The sequence below is a fragment of the Carcharhinus amblyrhynchos genome, chromosome 2 (genome assembly GCF_965287045.1).
Source record: "Carcharhinus amblyrhynchos chromosome 2, sCarAmb.v2.hapA, whole genome shotgun sequence".
Lineage (NCBI taxonomy): Eukaryota > Metazoa > Chordata > Chondrichthyes > Carcharhiniformes > Carcharhinidae > Carcharhinus > Carcharhinus amblyrhynchos.
Genome location: NC_137325.1, coordinates 113,280,112 through 113,304,234, shown reverse-complemented (window position 1 = coordinate 113,304,234; position 24,123 = coordinate 113,280,112). Strand labels below are relative to the sequence as shown.

General features: G+C 42.1%; 1 protein-coding gene across 14 annotated transcripts in view; it reads right to left on the bottom strand.

Annotated features, from left to right (window-relative positions):
* LOC145357750 (sickle tail protein homolog) overlaps nucleotides 1-24,123 on the bottom strand; it is a 567,669-nt gene that overhangs the window by 140,696 nt on the left and 402,850 nt on the right. For all 14 annotated transcript variants that reach the window (XM_080211333.1, XM_080211229.1, XM_080211212.1 and 11 more), the window contains one exon: nucleotides 15,188-15,386. In XM_080211333.1, the coding sequence (XP_080067459.1) occupies nucleotides 15,188-15,386 (199 nt within the window). The remainder of the gene's footprint in view (nucleotides 1-15,187; nucleotides 15,387-24,123) is intronic.

Here is a 24,123-nt window from a genome sequence, read left to right as displayed (position 1 = left end):
GGGTTAACGCACATCTTTTAAAAAGTATCTGAATGAGCACTTGGCACATCACAATATTCAGGGCTATGGACCAAGTGCTGGCAGATGGGATTAAATGGGAGTTCAGGTATTGGTAATATGTCAGCACAGGCTTGATGGGCTGAAAGATCTCTTCTGCCCTGTATAATTCCTTGAATGTAAAAACAAACTGAATGAAGAAACGTTTGGATATTTTACCAAAGATTCTTCCTCAGAACTCTAAGAACCACGACACATCTTAAGATATGGTTGTTATTTACCAATCGAAGAATTTGATTATAGAACTTAAAGCTATTTGGTTGTGGCTCTCTTTTGTTGGTGACCCACATGGTCTAGCTTTGTTAATGTTGGATGCCGTCTCCCATTGGTCTTATCATTTTTGCAATGCCAGAAGATCATCTTGCAGTGAATTGATAGGATCTTGAGTTTTTCCTCATCCTTAAATCACAAGGCACCCACAAATATTCACACCCTCTTTTTGCATCTTATTGAGAAGGGTCTTTGTAAGTCATAAATTGTAAAGGTTTCACCACATTTCCTGAGGGACAGGATGATTCCACATCACTCACCACTCCTTGTCTTCCATTGGCCAGATCCAATTTAATGATGTCCCCCTGATTCCAGAATAGCAAAATTTGGGCAGAGCTTTTCACGAAGAACTTTGTCAAAAGCATTTGAGAGATCTAGTGCTGCCACTTGGGTAGTTTTAGCTCTTTTGTGACTTGAAGGTAGGGCATTGACAGTCTGCAAAAGCTGTGGTTTGGTAGAATTTATTCACTGAAACCAATTTGACTATCTACCAGGGCAGTGTGAAGTCCAAAATGGTTCGTGGCATGAAAACGTTTGAGCAATTTGCAAATGATGCTGATGAGAGATACCAGTTTGTAGCTTTCTAGCTATAGAATTTTCCATCTTAAAAACCCTCAACTAAGCATCTCTGTCATACCCATTTTAAAATTTTAGCTAGAAGTCTCACAAAACCAGGTTAAAGTCCAACAGGTTTATTTGGAATCACAAACTTTCAGAGCACTGCTCCTTCATGATGTATAAGTGGTGCCCCATTTAATCCGGAGATGAGCTTCCATCCTCATATTTATGCTTTCACCAAGTTTATTTATTTCCACTTCTATAACATCACTTGACTTTGCCCACCTCAGTTCATCTGATGCCTTGGTGGTTATTTTCCAGACGTCGCTGGATTCCGGGGAAGTGCCGGAAGATTGGAAAGCGGCTAATGTTATGCCGTTGTTTAAGAAGGGTGCCAGGCAAAAGGCAGGGAATTATAGGCCGGTTAGTTTAACGTCTGTTGTAGGTAAAATGTTAGAACCCATCATCAAGGAGGAAATAGCGAGGCATCTTGAGGGGAATTGCTTGATAGAGCAGACGCAGCACGGTTTCGTTAAGGGGAAGTCGTGTCTGACAAATTTATTGGAGTTCTATGAGGATGTGTCTACGGCGGTGGATAGAGGAGAGCCGGTGGATGTGGTCTTTCCTGATTTTCAGAAGGCGTTTGACAAGGTGCCTCACAAGAGGTTATTGCAGAAGGTCAGGGGACATGGAGTTGGGGGTAGGCTGTTAGCGTGGATAGAGGACTGGTTGACAAATAGGAGGCAGAGAGTGGGGGTCAATGGGTGCTATTCGGATTGGCGATTGGTGACTAGTGGAGTGCCTCAGGGGTCGGTGCTGGGGCCTCAGCTATTTACCATTTATATAGATGATCTGGAGGAGGGAACCGAGTGTATGGTGTCGAAATTTGCTGATGACACCAAGATTGGTGGAACGGCAAATTGCGCAGAGGGTGTGGAGAGTCTGCAGAAGGATCTAGATAGGCTGGGCGAATGGGCCAGGAACTGGCAAATGGAATTCAATGTTGGCAAGTGCGAGGTGGTCCACTTTGGTAGGAATAATGGTAGGAAGGATTATTACTTACGTGGAGAAAAACTGCAGCAGGCAACGGTGCAGCGGGACCTCGGGGTCCTTGTGCATGAGTCGCACAAGCCCAGCTTGCAGGTGCAGCAGGTGGTCAGGAAGGCGAATGGGATGCTGGCCTTCATTGCGAGGGGGATTGAATATAAAAGTAGGGAGGTCTTGCTGCGACTGTATAGGGCATCGGTGAGGCCGCAGCTGGAGTACCGTGTGCAGTTTTGGGCGCCGTACTTACGCAAGGATATTTTGGCCTTGGAGGGAGTGCAGAGGAGGTTTACTAGACTGATGCCAGAGTTGAGGGGGTTGAGCTATGAGGAGAGGCTGAATAAACTAGGCTTGTACTTGTTAGAGTTTAGAAGAATGAGGGGTGATCTCATTGAGACGTATAAGATGATGAATGGGATGGATAGGATAGAGGTGGAGAGGCTCTTCCCGCTCAGAAAGGATAGTAGGACTAGGGGGCACAGCCTCAAGATAAAGGGGGGGGCAGTTTAGAACGGAGTTGAGGAGGAACTTCTTCACTCAAAGGGTGGTGAATCTCTGGAATTCTCTGCCCGTTGAAGTGGTGGAGGCTACCTTGCTAAATATTTTTAAGACGCGGGTTGATGGGTTTTTGATAAGAGAGGGGATTAAGGGTTATGGGGAGAGGGCGGGAATGTGGAACTGAGCAGCGACAGATCAGCCATGATCTTATTGAATGGCGGGGCAGGCTCGAAGGGCTAGATGGCCTACTCCTGCTCCTATTTCTTATGTTCTTATGTTCTTATCTGCTGCTGAAACCCTCACCAATGCCTTCATTACCTCAAGACCAGTCTACTCAATGCTCTCCTGGTTGGTCTCCCACATTTTATCCTTTGCAAACTTGAGGCCATCTAAAACTCTACTGCCCATATAACTCACAGCTAGTCCTGTCCCTTTATCATTCTTATGTTCACTAACCTACACTGGTTCCAGGTCAAGCAGCATCCTGATTTTACAACTCATTGCTGTTTTCAAATCCCTCAATGGCCTTTCCCCTCCCGTTCTCAGTAATCTCCTCCAACCCCACAATTCTTGCACTCCTTTAAATCTGGCCTCTTGTACGTTCCCTATTTAACTGCTCCATCATTAGTGGCCATAACTCCAAGTTCTCAAATTCCCTCCCTACACCCTTCTACCTTGTTTTCCTCCTTCCAGACACTTCTTAAAACCTAACTCCTTGACCAAAAATACAATCTAATACTTGATCTGGTTCAGTGATGTCACATTTTTGACTCAAAGCTCCTGTGAAGTGCCTTCAGATGTTTCATTATGTTAAAGCCGTTTTATAAAGTTAAGTTGTAGCTTTTGGATATCTGGAGTCTTCTTGACACTTTCATCCATTTGAATGTATTTGAACAGGTTCATCTGCTTCAGAATTCTCTCCTTCCTTTCCCTAACAGTTGTTTCAAGTTTTCCTTCTATTCATATTTTTAATTGTGCCACTTATTTAGAAGAATTCCCATTGAGTTTGCACTTATTTTCCTTGTTTTTTTTTCAACTTTCATGTTCAACATAGTGGTTTTTAGAACTTCCATTTTTCAACCAAGCATTTCCTATTTTGTTACTTTCAATTCTGTCTTCATTTCTTGAAATATTCTATTTTGTTCACTATCAGATTCACCCATCATTCCTTTCTCCTTCTCTCTTAATCTCAATCCAAAATCTTTCATAGAATCACAGAATATACATCACAGAAACATGCCAATCAGCCCAACTGATCCATGTTGTACTTAGATTAAATTTAATAGGCTAACATTGGAGGTCACTCCAGTATTACACTGGCACAGGTCCAAGTTAGAGCTGACATGAAACTAGCCCTCCAGGGGGAATTGCATTGCACACCAGAGCAGATTGCCCCTGAAACCAGCCACAATTTCCATCTCTGCTCATCAGCATTACAGTGCACTTACTGGAAATCAAACTGTGTTTAAATGTTCAGGCTTAATGGAACACAGATAATTTCTAGTTTGCCCAAGCCCAGAAGGTTATGATTGGTGCAATGAGACCAAGTAATGAGTGATAAGCTCACGAAGCAATTGGTTATGTGGAGGTACAAAATATTTAATGCAAGTTCCAAAGGTAATGTTTCCCAGTGTATCTAGATCAGGGCATGAGCAACAGTCATTTCCCATAGCTAGATTGTAATAATGTCAGTAAGAAGTCTGATAATGCGAGGTTTAAGTCCAACCAATTTATAACTTTGTAAAGACTTGCATTCTAACCAGTGATCTGTAAACTGTGCTGTTATATGCTCTGAGGCCAGAATTCTCCATTCACCTAACAAAGGGGCAAACCCCGAAAGCTTGTGAGTTTACTATCAAATAAATTGGTTGGACTTAAACCTGGCATTGTCAGACTTCTTACTGTGTTTACCCCAGTCCAACGCCGGCATCTCCACATCATTGTAATAATATCACTCAGAAATCACTGAGGCAACACATTATTTCTCAAGAGCAAACTGGGATTATCAGTTCAGTTTCTGAGCAAAGCCTTCATCGTCAATTAGGTGATGGTACTTAAGATGAAGGATCTGTTCAAGTCCTTTTTATTCTTTTGAGATCCTGACATGTTTGTCACATTGGAAATTTTGAAAGTTGTTAATATTTCTCCATGGCATTACCAAAGAGCTTTAAATTATGAATGCTGGGTCAGATTCTATAGACTAAAATAAATTTGACTACAGAAAAGATAGTGGAATGTCTTTAGGTGATCCCTGTACTGGAAAACAGGATTAGAATAGATCAGTGTTTGATGGCCAACACAGACACAATGGGCCAAAGGGCCTCTTTTTGTGCTATATATATACACACACACACAATCGATGACTCCAAGGTTGTCCTGGAATTTCACAACAATGCAGACAGGCCCTAGTGATTTACACTTTGCTTGTAACACTTAACTTATTTTAGAAAAAAAGGTTTCATGGGATGTAAGCATTACTGGCAAGGCCAACATTTATTGCCCATCCCTAAATGTCCTTGAACTGAGTGGCCAGGCCAGCATATTGTTGTGGCTCTGGAGTCTCATGTCAGCCAGACTAGGTAAGGATGACAGATTTCCTTCCTAAAAATGTGCGGATTAGGTTGATTGGTCATGCTAAAAAATTGCCCTTTAGTGTCTTGGGATTCATAGGTTAGAGGGGTTAGCGGATAAATGTGTAGGGACATGGGGGTAGGGCCTGGGTGGGATTGTGGTCGGTGCAGACTCGGTGGGCTGAAGGGCCTCTTTCTGCACTGTAGGGTTCTATGATCTAAAGAACATTAGTGAATCAGTTTTATGGCAGGCAACAATGATTTCGTAATCACTATTACCAAAACTAGCTTTTAATTCCAGATGGAATTTAAATTCAATTAATAACATCAGATGCCATGGTGGCAATTGAACATATAGCCCCAGAACATTAGCCTGGGCCTCTGGATTGCTCATCATATGGCATTATCACTGCCAATCACCCTCCCTATTAGTGGATACATATATTTGTAAAATTCAATCATCTTCATCTCCTAGTTTTTCTTCTGTACTGGAAGACCATTTGACTAAAGTTCAGCACAACTATGCACCAAGCTAAAATTAAGAGGGGAAGGGTTTTCTACTGAGAAAATTGTTTGGGTGTAGTTTGTCTTTGACTAAACCTAGAGCTAATTTCAATGATCTATGTCAAAAAGCAGACATTCCATGGAAATAAACACCAAAAAACTGAATTGTTCAACCAGTCAGGTTTATGGTTAAAAATTTCCCAAAGGCTTTTGTGAAAACAGTAGATTTGTGGCCTTCATTATCAGTATCTGTATCTACATAATCAGCTTTTCCTCTTGTTATATAAAGTTCAGAATACACAAGACGATATGCAAACTACGCCAGAATGGGTTGGCCATTTTTTGGTCAAGCAACATGGAAAAGGAAATCTTAAACTTTGGTATCACTCATGGAGGCATCTGATTATGAAGGCATGGTGGTGGGGGCATAGGGATTTTCAGCATGGGCAGCAGAAAAGAGGTGAAACAGAAAGAAATTTGGGAAATAGTTCCAGATATTTGGAAAAATTGAGATGAGGGCCTGATAATTAGCTGCACCAGAGCAAAGGCTATAAAGGATTGGCAATACCTGGTGAAGGTAAGAGATTGCCCTACCTCTTTATAACATGTAAAATTAAAAATTAAAGTTAAAGTTTATTATTCACACGTATGCTTACATTCACGCTGCAAAGAAGCTACCGTGAAAATCCCCTACTGGCCACATTCCGGCACCTGTTCGGGTACAGAGGGAGAATTCAGCATGGCCAATTCACCTAACCAGCACATCTTTGGACTGTGGGAGCAACTGGCGGAAACCCATGCAGACAGGGGGAAAATGTGTAAACTCCACACAGACAGTCACCCAAGCCGAGAACAGAATCCACACTGAAGCAGCGGTGCTAATCACTGCGCCATGTGCTGCTGTGTTGCTAAGAACCAAATCAGTCAGAGGCATTATAGCATAGGACAGTGACCACTTGGCCCATCAATACCATGCTGCTCTGAGGAGTAATCCAGCCAATTCCTTCATAGAATCAAATTACTGTGGATGCTGGATTTGAGTCCAGATGACTCTTTGTAACTCAAAGTCAGCTCTTTTCTCTCCTTACAGATGCTACCAGACCTGATGAGATCTTCCAGCTTTTTTTTGGTTGCAGTCAATTCGTTCATCCTCTTATCAGTATAGCTTTGCACGTTCATTCCGTTCAAATGTCCTTCCAATTTTCTTCTGAAATGATTTGTCATGTCTGCTTCCATACCCTCATAGGCATGTTCCAGGTCATTAACTCACTGCATACCTTACATCTACCTTTTACCTCTAGTTCAAAATCTTAAATCTGTGTTCACTCCTCACACCATCAACTAATAGGAACTTCTTTGTCCACCTTATCTCAGCCTGTCATAATCTTATTCACTTAATCTAGCTATGGCCTACCCAGAGCTTTGACCATGTTGAAGACAAGTTGCTGGTTTTTCTTGTGAAGCCCAAGATCCCATATGGTTTGCCACCTATTCATTCATTTTGCTCTCCCTTCAAAAAGCTACATCCCAGGAATGGGAAGCCTGAGCTTAGCACCACTGGCAGCTTAAATAAATCACAAACATACACAACACTAACATGCACTGTTCTTAGTTTGAAATATTACCTCACAAATGATTCTTATGTCATGTTTTATACTGTTTATATCTGGAGTGTGTGTGCGTGTGCGGAGGGAGGGGGGACTTAAATCAGCTCAAGACCAAACTAACAATTATGCACAGAGTGCAAAGAACTGAACAGTAAATATATTAATATTTTTCAGTAAAAAGATTGAGAGAAAACATTACTTCACAATTTTCCATTAGACTGGGAAGGGACAAGGGTGCAAGTGTGAAACTGTACATTAATAAATTCCAGATTTTACATTTAAGAGGCTGGGGCCTCATGTTAAAGGTATGTTGTGTATTACACATTTTTGATGTTTTAATGGTGGTTAAAATATTACTTTGGAGGTTAGGTCAGTAACTGAAGGCAGTTCAGGTGTGCAATTATGATTCATTTCTTTTATTCATAGATACTCCTGATTAGTCACTTAAGACTCGATTATCTCATGCCCTTAGCAACATTTCATGAATGGGTGGATTCTTAAACAATTCTCTGGCCTGTAACATACCTCCTTTATCAGTTCTAATTTATTGTTGCTTTACTTTGGAGCTGTGCAGCAGAACTATTCAAAGCAGAAACTGCAGCAAACAAGCATTACACCTACAGGAACTGTGCACTACATGCAAGTCTGTTTCATCATATCAATTGACCTCTGAAGCAGTCATGGAACAATTTTGATCTTCAAGTAAACAGGATTAAGGAATTGTTGGATCATGACACACAGATGAGTTTCCAGAGATGGTTCAAGTTTGCAGCATTAGGAAAGGGGTCATAAGCTGAGATACCACTAATCATTGTGCATGAGTTTGAAACTTGGTGGCACAATGGTTAGCGCTGCTGCCTCACAGCTCCAGGGACCTGGGTTCAATTCCCAACGTAGGTCACTGTCTGTGTGGAGTTTGCACATTCTCCTTGTGTCTACATGGGTTTCCTCCCACAGTCCAAAGATGTGTGGGTTAGATTGATCAACTTTGCTGAATTGCCAATTAGTGTCCTGGGATTCATAGGTTAGAGAGATTAGCAGGGTTATGGGAATAGGACCTGAGTGGGATTATTATTGGTGCTGACTCGATGGGCCAAATGGCCTCTTTCTACATTGTAGGAATTCCATGATTTACATAGTATCCTAATTTTGCTCACTGTAGTACAGGACAAGGTTAAACAGGTAGTTTACCATTATGAAATCTGGTTATTTAAAGTTAAAATGACAAAAGGACCAAAAGAGCCAGAGATTTAAAAAAACACAAGTCCAGTGTGACATGATGATCTGGCATGTACTGCCTGAAAGAATATTGGAAAAGGTCCAGTAGTAACTGTTAAAGGTAAGTGAACATGTACTATATTGAAAATGAAAAATATTGCTGGCTGACAAAGAAAGAGGGGGGAGATGGGGCGAATTAGATAGTCTGTTCCGATAGCTGACATAGGCACGATGGGCTGAATAGATGTCTGTATTTATGAATTTAGCTTTCTAACAGGACAGGTTAACCAGAAATAAAGTGTTTTAGACAGGAAATACTGCGGATGTAATGTTTGTAATATGTTGTGATATAAAATGATAATTTGAGAACATGATCAGCCACTGGACCAACAATACCTTCTTCCAACTACCAAAACTGTCAGCCAGTTGCCATATCTCATTCATATTCTCCTGCCCAATCATCTCAGCTTTAACTTTTCCCTCCAGGAGGCATTCCAACATTTTGATATTAATGATGATCAACTACTTGGCACACACTCTGTTCATGCCATTTACAAATGGCCTGCTACATTATATGGTGCACCTGAATCATTTCATAGTGTAACATAAGTGTACCTTTAAGAATTTTTTTAAAATAAAAATCATGTTCTGTGCAGTTGTAAGCAGACCTTTTCAGTTTTTTCCCCTCAATGTTGCAGGGCCATCTGCTGGAAGTCCTTTTATTGCTACTTCAATGGCTTAAATGGGGTTGTGTTTATTTTTACTCTAGGATCTTTTATGACCTTGCATTGTGTGTGTGTGTGTGTGTGTGTGTGTGTGTGTGTGTGGGGGGGGGGGGGGGGGGGGGGGCGGGGAGATTGATTGACAAGTCAAGATCAAGTGGTTCCTCCCCTGAAAAGAAATCCAAGGATTAATTTTTAGTTTCAGTTTTGAAGAGGGTGGACATCACTGGAAAGCAGTGTTTCTCTCTCTCTCTCTCTTTCTGGTATCACAGTGTCTAGTGTTAGCTGGAAGCATGGTTCCTGGCCTTCTTGGAGTAGAAAATCTGCTGCTGGCGATTGGCTCGACTAGAGTCTCTGGTGTTTTGGGAAGCTGTTCTGACTCCGAGGCTGTGTGTTGCTCAAGAGAACTGCAGCATTCAACCAAAGGATTAAATTAAAAAAAAGGATGGAGGACCTGGGATATTGGCTGGAATGTATGATTTATGGAGTATAGCTAGTCTGTAGGGCAGCTCCCCCAATTTTGAGATAAGTCTCTCGATTTTAGTAAAAAAAGGACTGTGCAAGGTTGATGGGGCAGAGGGTGTACCATAGCCAGTTCCAGTGCCTAGGTTGATGTTAGGTGTCCATTTAATTTTATTTGTACTCAACATTTCTCTAGCACTTTGGTACAAATGCTAGGCCATTTCAGAGGACAGTTTATAGTCAACCACATTGATGTGGGTCTGGAGTCACATGTAGGCCAGACCGGGTAAGGATGCAAATATCCCTTCCCTGAATGGCTTCATGAACTGGTTAGGTGTTTAAAATAATCCAATGATTTCATGATCATCATCACTCTGACTAGTATTTTTATTTGAAATTTATTAACTAACTGGTTTTTAATCCCATCCCCACCGCCTTTTCTGGAGCATTAATCCAGGCCTCCGATTTACCAGTCCAGTAACATGACTACTATGAGTGGGATTTTTCGGCTGTGCTTGCCCCAAGGCTGGAAAATCCCACCCAAGGTTAACAGACCTTTGCAATGGTCCGTGTCCCGCTATGATTCCCGTGGCGAACGGAATGGGAAAATTCCATCTCATGTTACTGACATTGTGGCTCCTGAGATACAAGGACAATATCCAGTCATTGGAGACAGTGTAGTGAAGCACCCCTCATATCTAAGTTTGGCAGGGAGGGGGGGGGGAGGTAATGAAAGAAATCTAGTAAAACTTGCATTGAGCCTGAAAAAGAGATACAAGGTATATAATAAAGGTCATTGAAAAGTAAGTTGGATTCAATTGAAAAAGACCAGATGACAGATATTCAAATAAGTGAAAAGGTAAATTTAGCTTTGAAATCAGGAAATACTTTACTTAGCATGACTAGCATATGTAATAAGACATCCAAGCACAGTGAAGCCAAAACTGAAGGATTATTTAAAATGCAATTTGATACTACATTAGTGTGTACGGCAGGATCTTTCCAAATGAATGAATCGAGTTAGACTGAAAACTCTTCCATTTCCGTGAGCACCTTACAAACAAGGATAATTGGACTCTTCAATACATCTTGAAATCATTACACAATTCTCTGCACTCAGAAGTCATCAATACACTGCAGAGGATTCAGAGGTAAAAGCGCAATTTTGCCAACTCTGTGGTAAGGGTTGATGGAATCTTAAAAATAGGCGGTATAAACATCTGTTTAAAGAACAGCATTGAAGACAATAAGAAATGCAAGTGGTCAAATACAGTGAAAATGCAGTAGTTTATGTGCTGCTATGGATGAGCAAGGAAAGCAGGGCACAGTAACCTCTGCCAGCTGCCATATTTGAACAAATTCCAGTGCTGATTTGATTTATTGTCACATGTACTGGTTTACAGTGAAAAGTATTGCTTCTTGTGCACTATACAAACAAAACATACCATTCATAGAGTACATAGGGAAGGAGGAAAGGACAGGGTGCAGAATATAGTATTGCAGTTACAGATGAAGAGAAAAATCTGCTTTGATGGCAACAGGGAAGAAGCTGTTCTTGAGTCAGTCGATGCGTGTTCTCAGACTTTTGTATCTTTTTCTTGACGGAAGAAGGTGGAACAGAAAATGTCCAGGGTGCGTGCGGTCCCTGATTATCCTGGCTGCTTTTACGAGTGTAGCCTGAGTCAGTCAATGGATGTGATGAGATAGGCATGCTCAATTTTGGAGCCATGTGACTCAAGTGCAGATAGCCTCAGAGGGCCAGGATGGGGTGAAGGGACAGTAGAGATAAGCAGTAGCAAATAATTAGATGGCAACAGCAGAGATGGAGGAGCAATATCTGGAATTAAGAATCTACTGATGACCATGAAACTGTTGTTGACTGTTGGAAAAAACCCATCTGGTTCAATAATGCCCTTTAGGGAAGGAAATCTGCTGCCCTTACCCAGTCTGGCCTACATGTGACTCCAGGGCCACAGCAATGTGGTTGACTCTCAACTGCCCTCCAAGGACAACTTGGGATGGGCAATAAATGCTGGCCAGCCAGCAATGCCCATGTCCCACAAATGAAGAAGTAAAACTGAGTAGCTCAGCAGCTGAGGTACAGTTATAAAAAGTGGAAGACTAGAAGAAAATGAGTAAGTGTGAGAAGGAGTAAGAGTGAGTCAAGGAAGCAGAATGGTGTGAAGCTAAATTAATGTAGTTTATAACTACCACCCCCATCCCCCAAACTAATTAGGTATCTTCTTCTGTCATGAATGCTTCTCTAAGCAGGAACACTGCATCACAGCTCTTCCATTGTTCATAGTTGAGAGCACAGGAAGCGGGACAAAGTACACAGGAACAGCTTGAGGCTAACATCAATTTCTCCTCCTTCCCCAAAGTGGAGAAGGGCGTGAGGAGATTTTAAGAGCTAAAGCTGGTCTTAATTTAAGATGTTTGATCAACAACTTGGCAGATGGGAACTAAAGGTCATTTAAAGCATTGCTGCATCACTTACTTCTGGCTTTTATCAATTCAAAAAGAAAAGTAACTGCCTTGCATCTTTTATATTGCTCTCTTTTTTAATGCAGCAGAACAGAACAATATTGAATAATTTCTACAAACACGAAACTCTTTGACCTGTGAGCTTCAGTAACTCATTGGGTGTATTTGCCGACCGAGCAACGGAGGGGGTAATAAAATCTTTAATTAATTCTTCCTTTGCACAACTTTTTAATGGGATTAATAGGTGACAATAGATGGCAGTACAGTTTCAGTATGGAGCCCAGGAAGTCACTGACAAAGTGTTTAGAAATAGTTAACGTGGGTGGATGTTTCTGTCAACCTAGACACACCCGAACAAGAAAAATGCACTAAAAAACAACCAATGGTTTGTTTTCATCTGCAGGTCTTGGCCCCAGCATATTTCCTACCAATGATTCCTACCTAGTTGCCTACGCATTTCAGCATTGGCTATCTTTTGAATGCTTCTTTAAAAATTACTGTAAGTGTTCACGAGATGGTTTCCATCAGGTGGAAAAATATTTATAACCTGCTATGACTGTAATATTAACACCATTATGAATGACTTGTTAGTAAAAGCACAAACCATGCACATAACTGCACTGACTGAAGTCTGTGCTACATCGAGGACCCAATACTGGAATTCCTACTGCTTGCCCAGATTTCCAGGCCATCTGGAACTGATGTTTGAAAGGGTTTCTACTTAAAACAAACTGTTGAATCAGATGAATATAAGACGGCTTAAGAGTGCAAAGTATGTAGACTCTGGGGTGAATCTCGAGTTTCTGACTTCCGTTTGTTTACATGAGGTTTTACTCCTTTACTCTGCAGTTCACCATGGTGCATGAGCATTCATAGTCCCATTTATAAAGGGCGTTGGTCTCAAACTCCTTGACCCAAGTATGTGTAGTGGCTGAGACAGTGATAGTCAGAGAATCTATCTACATCGTAATGGCACTTTTACAAGAATAACTTGCAATTAATGCTTCACGTGTTGGAACAGTGCCCCTAAAATCTTTTTACGTCAGTGAGTAGAGGGAAAGATCAGATGAAGTTAAAGGGACAAGTAAAAGAATATCTTAGCAAGTTTTTGACAGGTGTCTAAGCAAAATGCAAACTTCAGTGATTGAGGAAAGTTGTGATTAGAGTCGTGGGAATGAAGGTGGCAACTTGAGTGCAAGTGGGAAGTGAGTGCGGCTGATGTGGTGAAAGCATTTCTAAAAAATGAAGTTGAAGGTTTAGACATTAAATGATAGGGGCTCCCCTCATGAAAGGAGAATAGTATTGAATTAATGAAGGTGGGCAAGACCAGGTAATGGAAATACAAGGCCTTTAGGGGCAAGGCCAATGGCAGTTTGTACACAAGTTCAGTTAGGAAATCAGGGAGTCTTGTTCAGACAGCATTGACTAATTCATACATCAAGGCAATAAATATTTGCATTAAATACCTGGTGGCAATGCTAATGAGTTGGGGGTCAGATATAGATGATAAAAGCTCAATTAAAAACCGAAAATGCTGGATAAACTCAGCAGGTCTGGCAGTATTGATGGAGAGAAACAAGAATCAGATGTTTGAGTCCAAATGACCCTAATATAAAAGTTCAGTTTGGGATCTAGTAAAATGTCCCAGATTGCATTTGAGGTTGGGTCTTTGATGAATGAAGGAAATTAGTAATTTGAAGTTGAAAGGAGCCAAATAGGATAGTTTCAGTCTGTCTGCAATGAATTGGAAACATTTTTACCTTTGCCTGTAAATTCTGAGACAGCTGCCCTCCAAATGGGCACCCTAAGAGTTGCATAAACCTCTTGGTTGGAGAACTTCAAATTGTGTGGTGGTTGTTTAGAGAAAGGGAGGCGAGGAAAGGAAAGAACCAAGATTGAGGAGAAAACAAAAAAATCATTTGGTCATGTGTCCAAGAACAATGTGGAAGTCATTACTTTGTGTTTCACTTTCCCAGAATTGGCTAATATTTCTGCAAATAAAATCAAGCAGAATGTGCTAAAATTCACTATTTCTGCATGGATAATGTTCCATTTCCACAGGACATTGAATAGCAAGTTCAGGGAAGAATGTGCAGACAGTTCACGCATCTGGATTACGACCAAACATGGCACAAGCACTCAAAGGCTCAAAAAAACATGTTGTCCACTTAAAATGCTCAAGGAAGATGTATCTCATCCAATGGTACACCGCTGGACCTATGAAAACATATGATACTACTGGAATTCCAAAGATTTAGGCATTGGTGTATTGGTAATGTTAACAATTGGAAAATTGTTGCTGCCACCAACATATTTCATAGTAAAGACCAAAGCTTTGGTCAAACAAATTAGAAACCTGACCAGAAGAGACCCCCATCCCCACACCCACCAACCCCCAACACCAGAGGCCCCACACCCACCAATCAATTGGATGATGGAGCTCATCCAATGGTACACTGCTGGCCCTATGAAAACATATGACGCGACTGGAATTCCAAAGGTTGAGACATTGTGTATTGGTAAATGTTAACAATTAGAAAAAATTGTTGCTGCCACCAACACGTCATAGTAAAGCCCGAAGTCTTGGTCAAACAAATTAGAAACCTGACCAAGAAATAGAAGAGACCCCCCCCCCCCCCACATCCACTCACCCCCAACACCAGAGACCCCATCCCCACTCCCAACACTGAATTCCCCACGCCCATCCCCAACACCAGAGACCCCACACCCACTCCCAACATCAGATTCTACCAAATCAGTTGCTTCCAATTGAGTCACTTGAAACTACAGAAACCACAAATTGTTAACACTTCAACTGTTTTAACACAAGGAAATGGCATTTTGCAGCTCAGTGCAGCAGGACAGTACTTTGTCACAAGACAGCCTTTGACATTACTTTTTCAATTATGTTATTGAAACTTTGGAAAATTAAACTGAAGTCTCTGAAAGCAACTAAGACTGTTTTCTGAGTTCAAAAAGTGCATCAAAATAATGTTTATCTGAACTTCTTACAGGCACACAACAAAACAATAAACAATGGGATAAAGACAATGGAATTCAAGTAGCATCATCAAAACACTTTTCTTGGCTATCAATTGTTTCTTCTATGGCCTGAAATGAAGACCAAAAAAATGCCTTCTATCTAGATGTATCTCTGCAGCATACAGTGAAAACATTGGTACTATTTGCTTACCTTAAATCAGATAGTTCATAGTACACATTCCTGGCCTCGTCTTTAATATATACAGCTACATTTTGAGATTCCAACATTTTCATGGTGAGCTGCTTAGGAAAGGCACGGACAAAGAGTGCATGAACCGTATCCATACTTGTGATTTCATTTGGCATTGCAAACGGTATCACCTCCTCTCCATACTGCAGGTATAATACACCTACAAACAAAATAATAGAGCAAGTTATTATTCATTTATCAAATCAAAAGCAGGTTCATTTTAAACATGGCATTTCAGTACTTTCACAAGTGCAACACATTAAAGACATATTATACACTGCTGTACTCAAAATGAGTACAGAGGGTTACTATATAAGCCTTTTCTCCTATTTAACTGTGTACTGGTGTCTGTTGAGAGCGTTCTGCAACAGGAACTGTTTTACTTGTGCTCACTGTTATTGGTAAATTCCGTTACTTATTTACAGAAAGAAGATCATTTTTTAAAATGATCACATTGTAGCCACTTGTAGTCTCACATTATCACATCCACCCTGATAATTCGGCTATGCAGCTAGAAAAAGTACAACTGAAAAAAGGTCCAAATTCCAATATTTTATTCAAATTGTATGAGCTAAGATTTACAGCTTAATTTCAATGACTGGCTTTAACATCCCTTTTCCAGAGAGGGAAAAATATTGTCCATGCAGAGTCCTGCTTTTGCTGGCTGTCCAATTAGTATGTGAATATGTTGCAGACAAGGAGATGGTGCTTAGCTATCCAAAATGAGACATACACTTCAATGACATCTGGTAGCTGGAACTGTCACATCTGAGTCCACAAATGTAAGTCTAGTTAAGATACATTCTGTAAATACAATATTCTTTATTTCCTTCTGTGATTATTTTTAACACAACAAACCCATGAGCCAAATGTAACATACTGGAATTACTCAGCAGGTCTGGAATATCTGCAGAGAGAGAAATAGAGTTAATGTTTAAGTTTGATGACCTTGCGTCAGAACCTAGCCAACAGCAGTGTTCTGAAGGATCACCACCTGAAATGTCTGTTTCTCTCCCCACAGATGCCACTAGACCTGAATATTTCTAGAATTTGTGGATTTTTACCCCCCAGTAAATTGTGGGAAGTTGTTTCCACTGGCGGGTGAAAGTAGAACTGGGGGGGATAGACTCAAAATAAGGGGAAGAGGAACTTCTTCACACAAAGGGTCGTGAATCTGTGGAATTCCCTGCCCGTAAAGCAGTTGAGGCTACCTCATTGAATGTTTTTAAGGCAAGGATAGCTAAATTTTTGAACAGTAAAGGAATTAAGAGTTACGGTAAGTGGAGCTGAGTCCATGAAAAGATCAGCCATGATCTTATTGAATGGCGGAGCAGGCCCGAGGGACCAGGTGGCCTACTCCTGCTCCTAGTTGTTATAAGCCAATATTTTTTGTTGTCAAATCTGTAAATGGATCGCTAGTTTTGGCTCCTTTATAACCAGAAACATTTTCTCTAGGTCTGCTAGAACAATCCCTTCCCTAATCTTAAAGGCCTCCAATAGGTTAGTGTCACAAATGTGCTGAGGAACAAGCGATGTTAACAGGTAGAAACCACCAGCATTTCAAAAGGCATTTCACAGGATAAGAGTGTTTCCCGGTAATGAAATTTGCAGCTTTAGACAGACCAGAAGAACGCATCATCATGCCAATAGGAAACACCTTAGGTTGACAATCGCACCATCAAGTGGAGGAAAATGCATATTAATTTTTTAGAGCCACAGAAGCTGAGGTGACAGACGAATACATAAAGAGCGCTCAAAAGTAAAAAAAAGTACAATTGCTTACACTAGGGGAGCAGATTCCAGGTAGCAGCCTGGGAGCCAGTGCCAGCTGGCAAACAAGAAGCAAGAATGCAGAAACCTTTGTGGAGGCAGGTAAAACCATGGATGGAATTTTCTCAAAAAAATTTCAGTGTCACGGAAGTCTGAAAAGTGGAGAACTTCACGCCTTTTTTTTTCCCACATGCTTCCACATGCAATCTTTTTGTCAGTAGGGAGTTTAACAGCTGAAGAGGGGCAGAGCCTAAGCTCCAGATTTCGGACTCGTGACATTTAGAATCTTTTTGGGAAAATTCTGTCCAATGTGTACAAGTCTACACATTATATGGGAGGTCTGTTGACCCTTCCTCCGCCCCTTCCAAATCATTTATATATATCACAAATAGCAGAGGTCCCAGTACAGATCCCTGCGGAACACCACTGGTCACAGGCCTCCAGCTGGAAGAAGACCCTTCCACTACTATCCTCTGTCTTCTGTGGCCAAGCCAGTTCTCTACCCATCTAGCCACCTCTCCTTTTATCCCATTTCCCTACCACGGACGTCAAGCTCACCGGCCTATAGTTACCCGGATTATCCTTGCCACCCTTCTTAAAATAATAGTACCACATTTGCTATCCTCCAATCCTCAAGGACTTCATCTGTGTCCAACAAAGAGACAAAGATCTCTGTCAAAGGTCCAGCAATTTCATCTCTCGCCTCCCCGAGCAGTCTAGGAAAGATGCCATCAGGCCCTGGGGATTTGTCAGTTTTAATGTTCCCTAAAAAACCTAACACTTCCTCCCTTGTAATGGAGATTTTCTTTAACGGGTCAACACTTCTCTCAGACACTCCCAGTCAACACATCCCTCTCCTTTGTGAGCACTGATGTAGAGTATTTATTTAGGATCTCCCCTACCTCCTTGGGCTCTAAGCATAATTCCCCTCCTTTGTCCCTGAAAGGTCCGATTTTTCCCCCGACAACTCTTTTATTCCTAAATGTATGAATGACATGCCTTAGAACATAAGAACATAAGAAATAGGAGCAGGAGTAGGCCATCTAGCCCTTCGAGCCTGCCCCGCCATTCAATAAGATCATGGCTGATCTGTCGTGGCTCAGTTCCACTTTCCCGCCCTCTCCCCATAACCCTTAATCCCCTCGCTTATCAAAAACCTATCAACCCGCGTCTTAAAAATATTTAGTGAGGCAGCCTCCACCACTTCAATGGGCAGAGAATTCCAGAGATTCACCACCCTTTGAGTGAAGAAGTTCCTCCTCAACTCCGTTCTAAACCGCCCCCCCTTTATCTTGAGGCTGTGCCCCCTAGTCCTACTATCCTTTCTGAGCGGGAAGAGTCTCTCCACCTCTACCCTATCCATCCCATTCATCATCTTATATGTCTCAATGAGATCTCCCCTCATTCTTCTAAACTCTAACGAGTACAAGCCTAATTTATTCAGCCTCTCCTCATAGCTCAACCCCCTCAACTCCAGCATCAGCCTAGTAAACCTCCTCTGCACTCCCTCCAAGGCCAAAATATCCTTGTGTAAGTACGGCGCCCAAAACTGCACACAGTACTCCTTAATCCTGTCTGCCAAGAACATTTCATGACCCCTTTCTGCCCTTCTAACTCCCCGTTTGAGTTATTTCCTACTTTCTCTGTATTCCTCTAGTGCTCTGTTTTTAGCTGCCTGGACCTAACATATGCCTCTCTTTTCTTTTTGATCAGATCCTCAATTTCCCTGGTTATCCACGGCTCTCGAATCCTACCTTTCCTATCCTTCCTTTTTACAGGCACATGCCTGTCCTGCAGCCCCATTAACTGTTCCTTAAAAGACTTACACATGCCAGATGTGGATTTACCCTCAAACAGCCTCTCCCAATCAACAGCCACCAATTCCTGCCTAATCTGCCTATGGTTAGCCTTCCCCCAATTCAGCACCCTACCGGTAGGGCAACACTCATCCTTTTCCATTACTATCCTGAAGTTAACAGAATTGTGGTCACTATTTGCCACATGTTCCATTGCTGAAACTTTGATGACCTGACCAGGCTCATTCCCCAGTACTAGGTTCAGTATAGCCCCCTCTCTAGTTGGGCTATCTACATATTGTTCCAAAGAACCTTCCTATATGCATTTTACAAATTCCTCACCGTCCAGACCCCCAGCCCTAAGCACTTTCCAGTCTATACCAGGGAAATTAAAGTCTCCCACTACAACAACCCTATTTTTTCTGCACCTATCCAGAATCTCCTTACATATCCATTCCTCCACTTCCTGTGGGCTGTTGGGTGGCCTGTAGTATACCCCCAGCATAGTGACTGCACCCTTCCTGTTTGAGCTCCACCCACAGTGACTCATTACATGACCCCTCTAAATTGTCCACCCTCTGCAGTGCTGTAATACGCTCCCTAACTAATATTGCTACTCCCCTGCCCCTTTTAGCCCCTCCTCTGTCTTGCCTAAAACACTTATACCCTGGAATATTCAGCTGCCAGTCCTGTCCTTCTTTTGACCAAGTCTCCATCACCGCAACCACATCCAAATTTTGCGTAAGCATTAAGGCCCTAAGTTCGTCTGTCTTACCTGTTATGCCCCTCGCATTGAAGCGGATGCACTCCAGACCTCCAAGCCCACTTAGGTCATCCTCCTCCAGAATGCTCTTCTTCTTAGCTAGCCTTGTCCTGGCCTCTGCGCTTACCGTTTTGATCCCCACCCCCCGCTACATTACTTTAAACCCTCCCGAAACACTCTAGCAAAACTCCCAGCCAGAACATTTGTGCCCTTCCTGTTTTGGCGTAACCCGTCCTTCTTGTACAGATTCCATCCTCTCTTGAAGGCTTCCAGTGATGCATGAATTTGAAACCCTCCCTTCTGCACCAGTCTTTTAGCCACGCGTTCAACTGTACAATCTCCCTGTTCCTAGCCTCACTAGCACTAGGCACTGGGAGCAGTCCAGAGATTGCTACCCTAGAGACCCTACTTTTTAGCCTAGCACCCAATTCCCTGAATTGCTATCGCAGGATCCCCCTGATCTTTCTACCTACATCATTTTCACCAATATGTCAATGACATTTGTTTGATTACCTTCCCTTTTTAATATGCTTCCTATCCGTTCAGAGCCACCGGCGAGGCAAACTACCATCCTGGAGTCTCGTTCGTGCCCACAGAACTGCCTGTCCGTGCCTCTAGCCATCACGTCCCCCACCACTATTGCTCTTAATCCTCCTCTTTCCCTTCTGGGCCACAGAGCCCGACTCTATGCCAGCGATCTGGTCATTGTGGCTTACCCCTGGAGGGTCATCCCCCTCCACCCCTCAGTGAAACAAAAGGTACTTAGACATTTGCTCTTTGATTAGTACTTCCCAAGTAATCTCAGATTTTGGCCTCCTCCCTCTTGTGGCAGCTGTATCTGCTCTCTGCCTTTGTGCTCTGCCCTGTCCTCCAACCCGAAGCATGATCAAAAGAAACCACCCATGGCTCCAAGTATTATGAATCAGCCTTCAACAATGCAACACCAGAAAATTCTTGATCTGGACAAATAAATTAAACCTTCCAGAATAACAAAATAACACAAAATGCCCAGAACTTAATCAGCAGCCTGAAAATGATAACTCAGCTTTTCATTTGTGCACCATCTCTTTAATTATCACAACTGATGAGTTACTCCTGCAGAATAGCTTTAAGTTTATTTATTAATGTCATAAGTAAGGCTTACATTAACACTGCAATGAAGTTACTGTGAAAATTCCCTAGTTGCCACACTTCGGCACCTGTTCAGGTCACTGCAGTTAACCAGCATGTCTTTTGGATTATGAGAGGAAATCAGAGCACCTGGAGGAAGCCCACGCAGACACAGGAAGAATGTGCAGAGTCTGCACAGGCAGTGACTCAAGCTGGGAATCAAACCCAGGTCCCTGACACTGTGACGCACCAATGTTAATGACTATGCCGCCATGTTGCCCAGCTATTCCTATGCAGAATAGCACATGTTGTGCAACTTCAACATCTGATAAGTTGAGGGTGGGGCAAATGTATCAAAATCAGGAAAGGTCCAATGTGCGGGGCACTCGTTTACAAAAAGTATTTGACTTTTTGAATGTCTCTGCTGTGTGGTTCTGATGCAATTCGAGATACACAATTCAGTTTGGCAACCTTGGAATAAACATGCACTTCTAATCTGCTATCATTAAATGCCTGGAAACACGGGTGTTATCACCATTGAATTTCTAGATCATTTTTCTATCACTTGGGTGGTCTTGGCAACTATATTCTTCTTGGAAACTTTGTTTTGCAATTCCAGCTTCCACGTTCAGGCATTTGACACTGACATTAATACTAGCAAGTTAAACATTTGCACAGAATATTAACTTAAAAATCTCTAATCAAATTAAAGAAGACAGTACCCTGCTCTGTCACAGCAAGTACTTCTGAAAAGGAAAAGCATACTGTCATTATTTCAGGGAAACCATGATGCAAACAACAATTAACTTACGGCGTCTCCCTCTGCCACTCCCTGAAAAAGTACTCTCTCCCCTCTCGGGTTTTTAATCTTTATTATGTACATTGCCCACAAAATGTAAAGTAATTCCTTCCTCTCTTTCAGTAAATACATTTGATATGTTGTGCTGTGAATAAAAATTGACAGCCCCTGCTTTAGGCAGCCTTGATTTCTGAAATTGTAAGTGCATTATTGTATTGTATGTGAAAATTAAAAATACCTTTGGGCACACATTAAATTACCTATCAAGTCAGAAGTGGGGATTTTCACTGATGATTGCACAAGTATTCATTCCCATGCTCAACTTCCGATGTAGTCAAGCAATCTGTGCCTGAATGCAGCAAGATCTGGATAACATTCAGGTTTGGGCTGCTAAGTGGAAAGGAATATTTATGCTGCACATGGTGTCTGCCAGTGATCTTCTCCAGCCAGAGACAGTATAACCATGTCCCCCTGACATTTAACGCGGCATCTATTTGTGCCATGACACTAAGGGAAGCACATCCTGCTTGTGCATAGATGCATCATCAGTAACCATCCCACTTTCTAAACAAAGTGAGAGTACACTGTGATAATCTCTACATGCCTCAACCGGTGGAACTCTAACAACACTTGAAGATCGACACCATCTAGAACACCCAAATGACACCCGATTCAACACTTTAAACATTCACTCCCTCCATTACCAGGGTATCATGTTTACAGCAGAGTGGCATGGTGGCCCAGTGGGTAGCACTGCTGTCTCACGGCACCAAGGACCCAGGTTCAATTCTCAGCTTGGGTCATTATCTGTAATGAGTCTACATGTTTTCTGTGTCCGCATGGGTTTTCTCTGGGCTCTCCCGTTTCCTCCCACAGTCTGAAAGACGTGCTGGTCAGTTTTTCTTTAGTTTATTTGTCAGTCACAAATAAAGCTTACATTAACACTTCAATGAAGTTACTGTGAAATTCCCCTAGTTGCCACACTCCAGCACCTGTTAGGGTCAATGCACCCAACCAGCATGTTTTTTCAGACTATGGGAAGAAACCAGAGCACCCGAAGGAAACCCACACAGGCACGGGGAGTTTGCACATTCACACAGACAGTGACCCAAGCCAAGAATCGAACTTGGGTCCTTGGCACTGAGAGACAGCAGTGCTCACCACTGTAGATGCATTGCCAATGCTAAATTCTCCTTCAATATACCTGAGCAGGCTCCAGAGTGTGGAAACTAGGATTTTCACAATAACTTCATTGCAGTGTTAGTGTAAGCAAATATGTAACTTGTACCCTTTAAAAGCTTTTAAAAACTATAAGATTGGTTGTAATTGCGTGTCAAGGCTTTTCCAGAAGTACCTTCCAAACACAGTCTCTACAGCAAGGAGGATATACGTAGCAGGTGTACGGGAAAACCAAGTCATTGTCATTGTCAGAGTTTACAGCATAGAAACAGGCTCTTAGGCCCAACTTGTCCATGCTGCCCTTTTCTTTTCAGAGAACCCTAAGCTAATCCCAATTGCCTGCATTTGGCCCATATCCCTCTATACCCATCGTACCCATGTAATTATCTAAATGCTTTTTAAAAGACAAAATCATACCCGCCTCTACTACTACCTCTGGCAGTTTGTTCCAGACACTCACTACCCTGAGAGAGAAAATTCTGTCCCTTGGATATTTTTGTATCTCTCCCCTCTTACCTTAGACCTATGCCCTCTAGTTTTAGACTCCCCTACCTTTGGAAAAGGGATAATGATTATCTGATGTATACTCCTCATTATTTTATAGACCTCTATAAGATCACCTCTCAGCCTCCTACGCTCCAGAGAAAAAAGTCCCAGTCTATCCAATCTCTCTTTATAACTCAATCCCTCAAGTCCTGGCAGCATCCTAGTAAATCTTTTCTGCACTCTTTCTAGTTTAATAATATCCTTTCTATAATAGGGTGACCAGAATTGCACACAGTATTCCAAGTGTGGCCTTACTAATGTCCTCTGCAACTTCAACAAGACATCCCAACTCCTGTATTCAATGTTCGATGAAACCAAGCATGCCGAATGCCTTCTTCACCACTCTGTCCATCTGTGACTCCACTTTCAAGGAGCTATGAACATGTACCCCTACATCTTTGTTCTGTAACTACCCAATGCCTGACCATTAACTGAGTAAGTCTTGCTCTGGTGCAAATCTACCAAAATGCATCACCTCGCATTTGTCTAAATTAAACTCCATCTGCCATTTGTCAGCCCACTGGCCCAATTAATCAAGATGCCATTGCAATTCGAGATAACTTTCCTCACTGTCCACTATGCCACCAATCTTGGTGTCACCTGCAAACTTACTAAACATGCCTCCTCCATTCTCATCCAAATCATTAATATAAAATGACAAATAACAGTGGACCCAACACTGATCCCTGAGGCACACCACTGGTCACAGGCCTCCAGTTTGAAAGACAGCCCTCTACAACCACCCTCTGGCTTCTGTCAAGAAGCTAATTTTGTATCCATTTAGATATCTCACCCTACACCCTATGAGATTTTAATCTTATGCAACAACCTTCCATGCGGTAGCTTGTCAAAGGCCTTGCTAAAGTCTATGTAGATAACATTAATTGCACTGTCCTCATCTACCCTCTTGGTTACCCCTTCAAGGAACTCAATT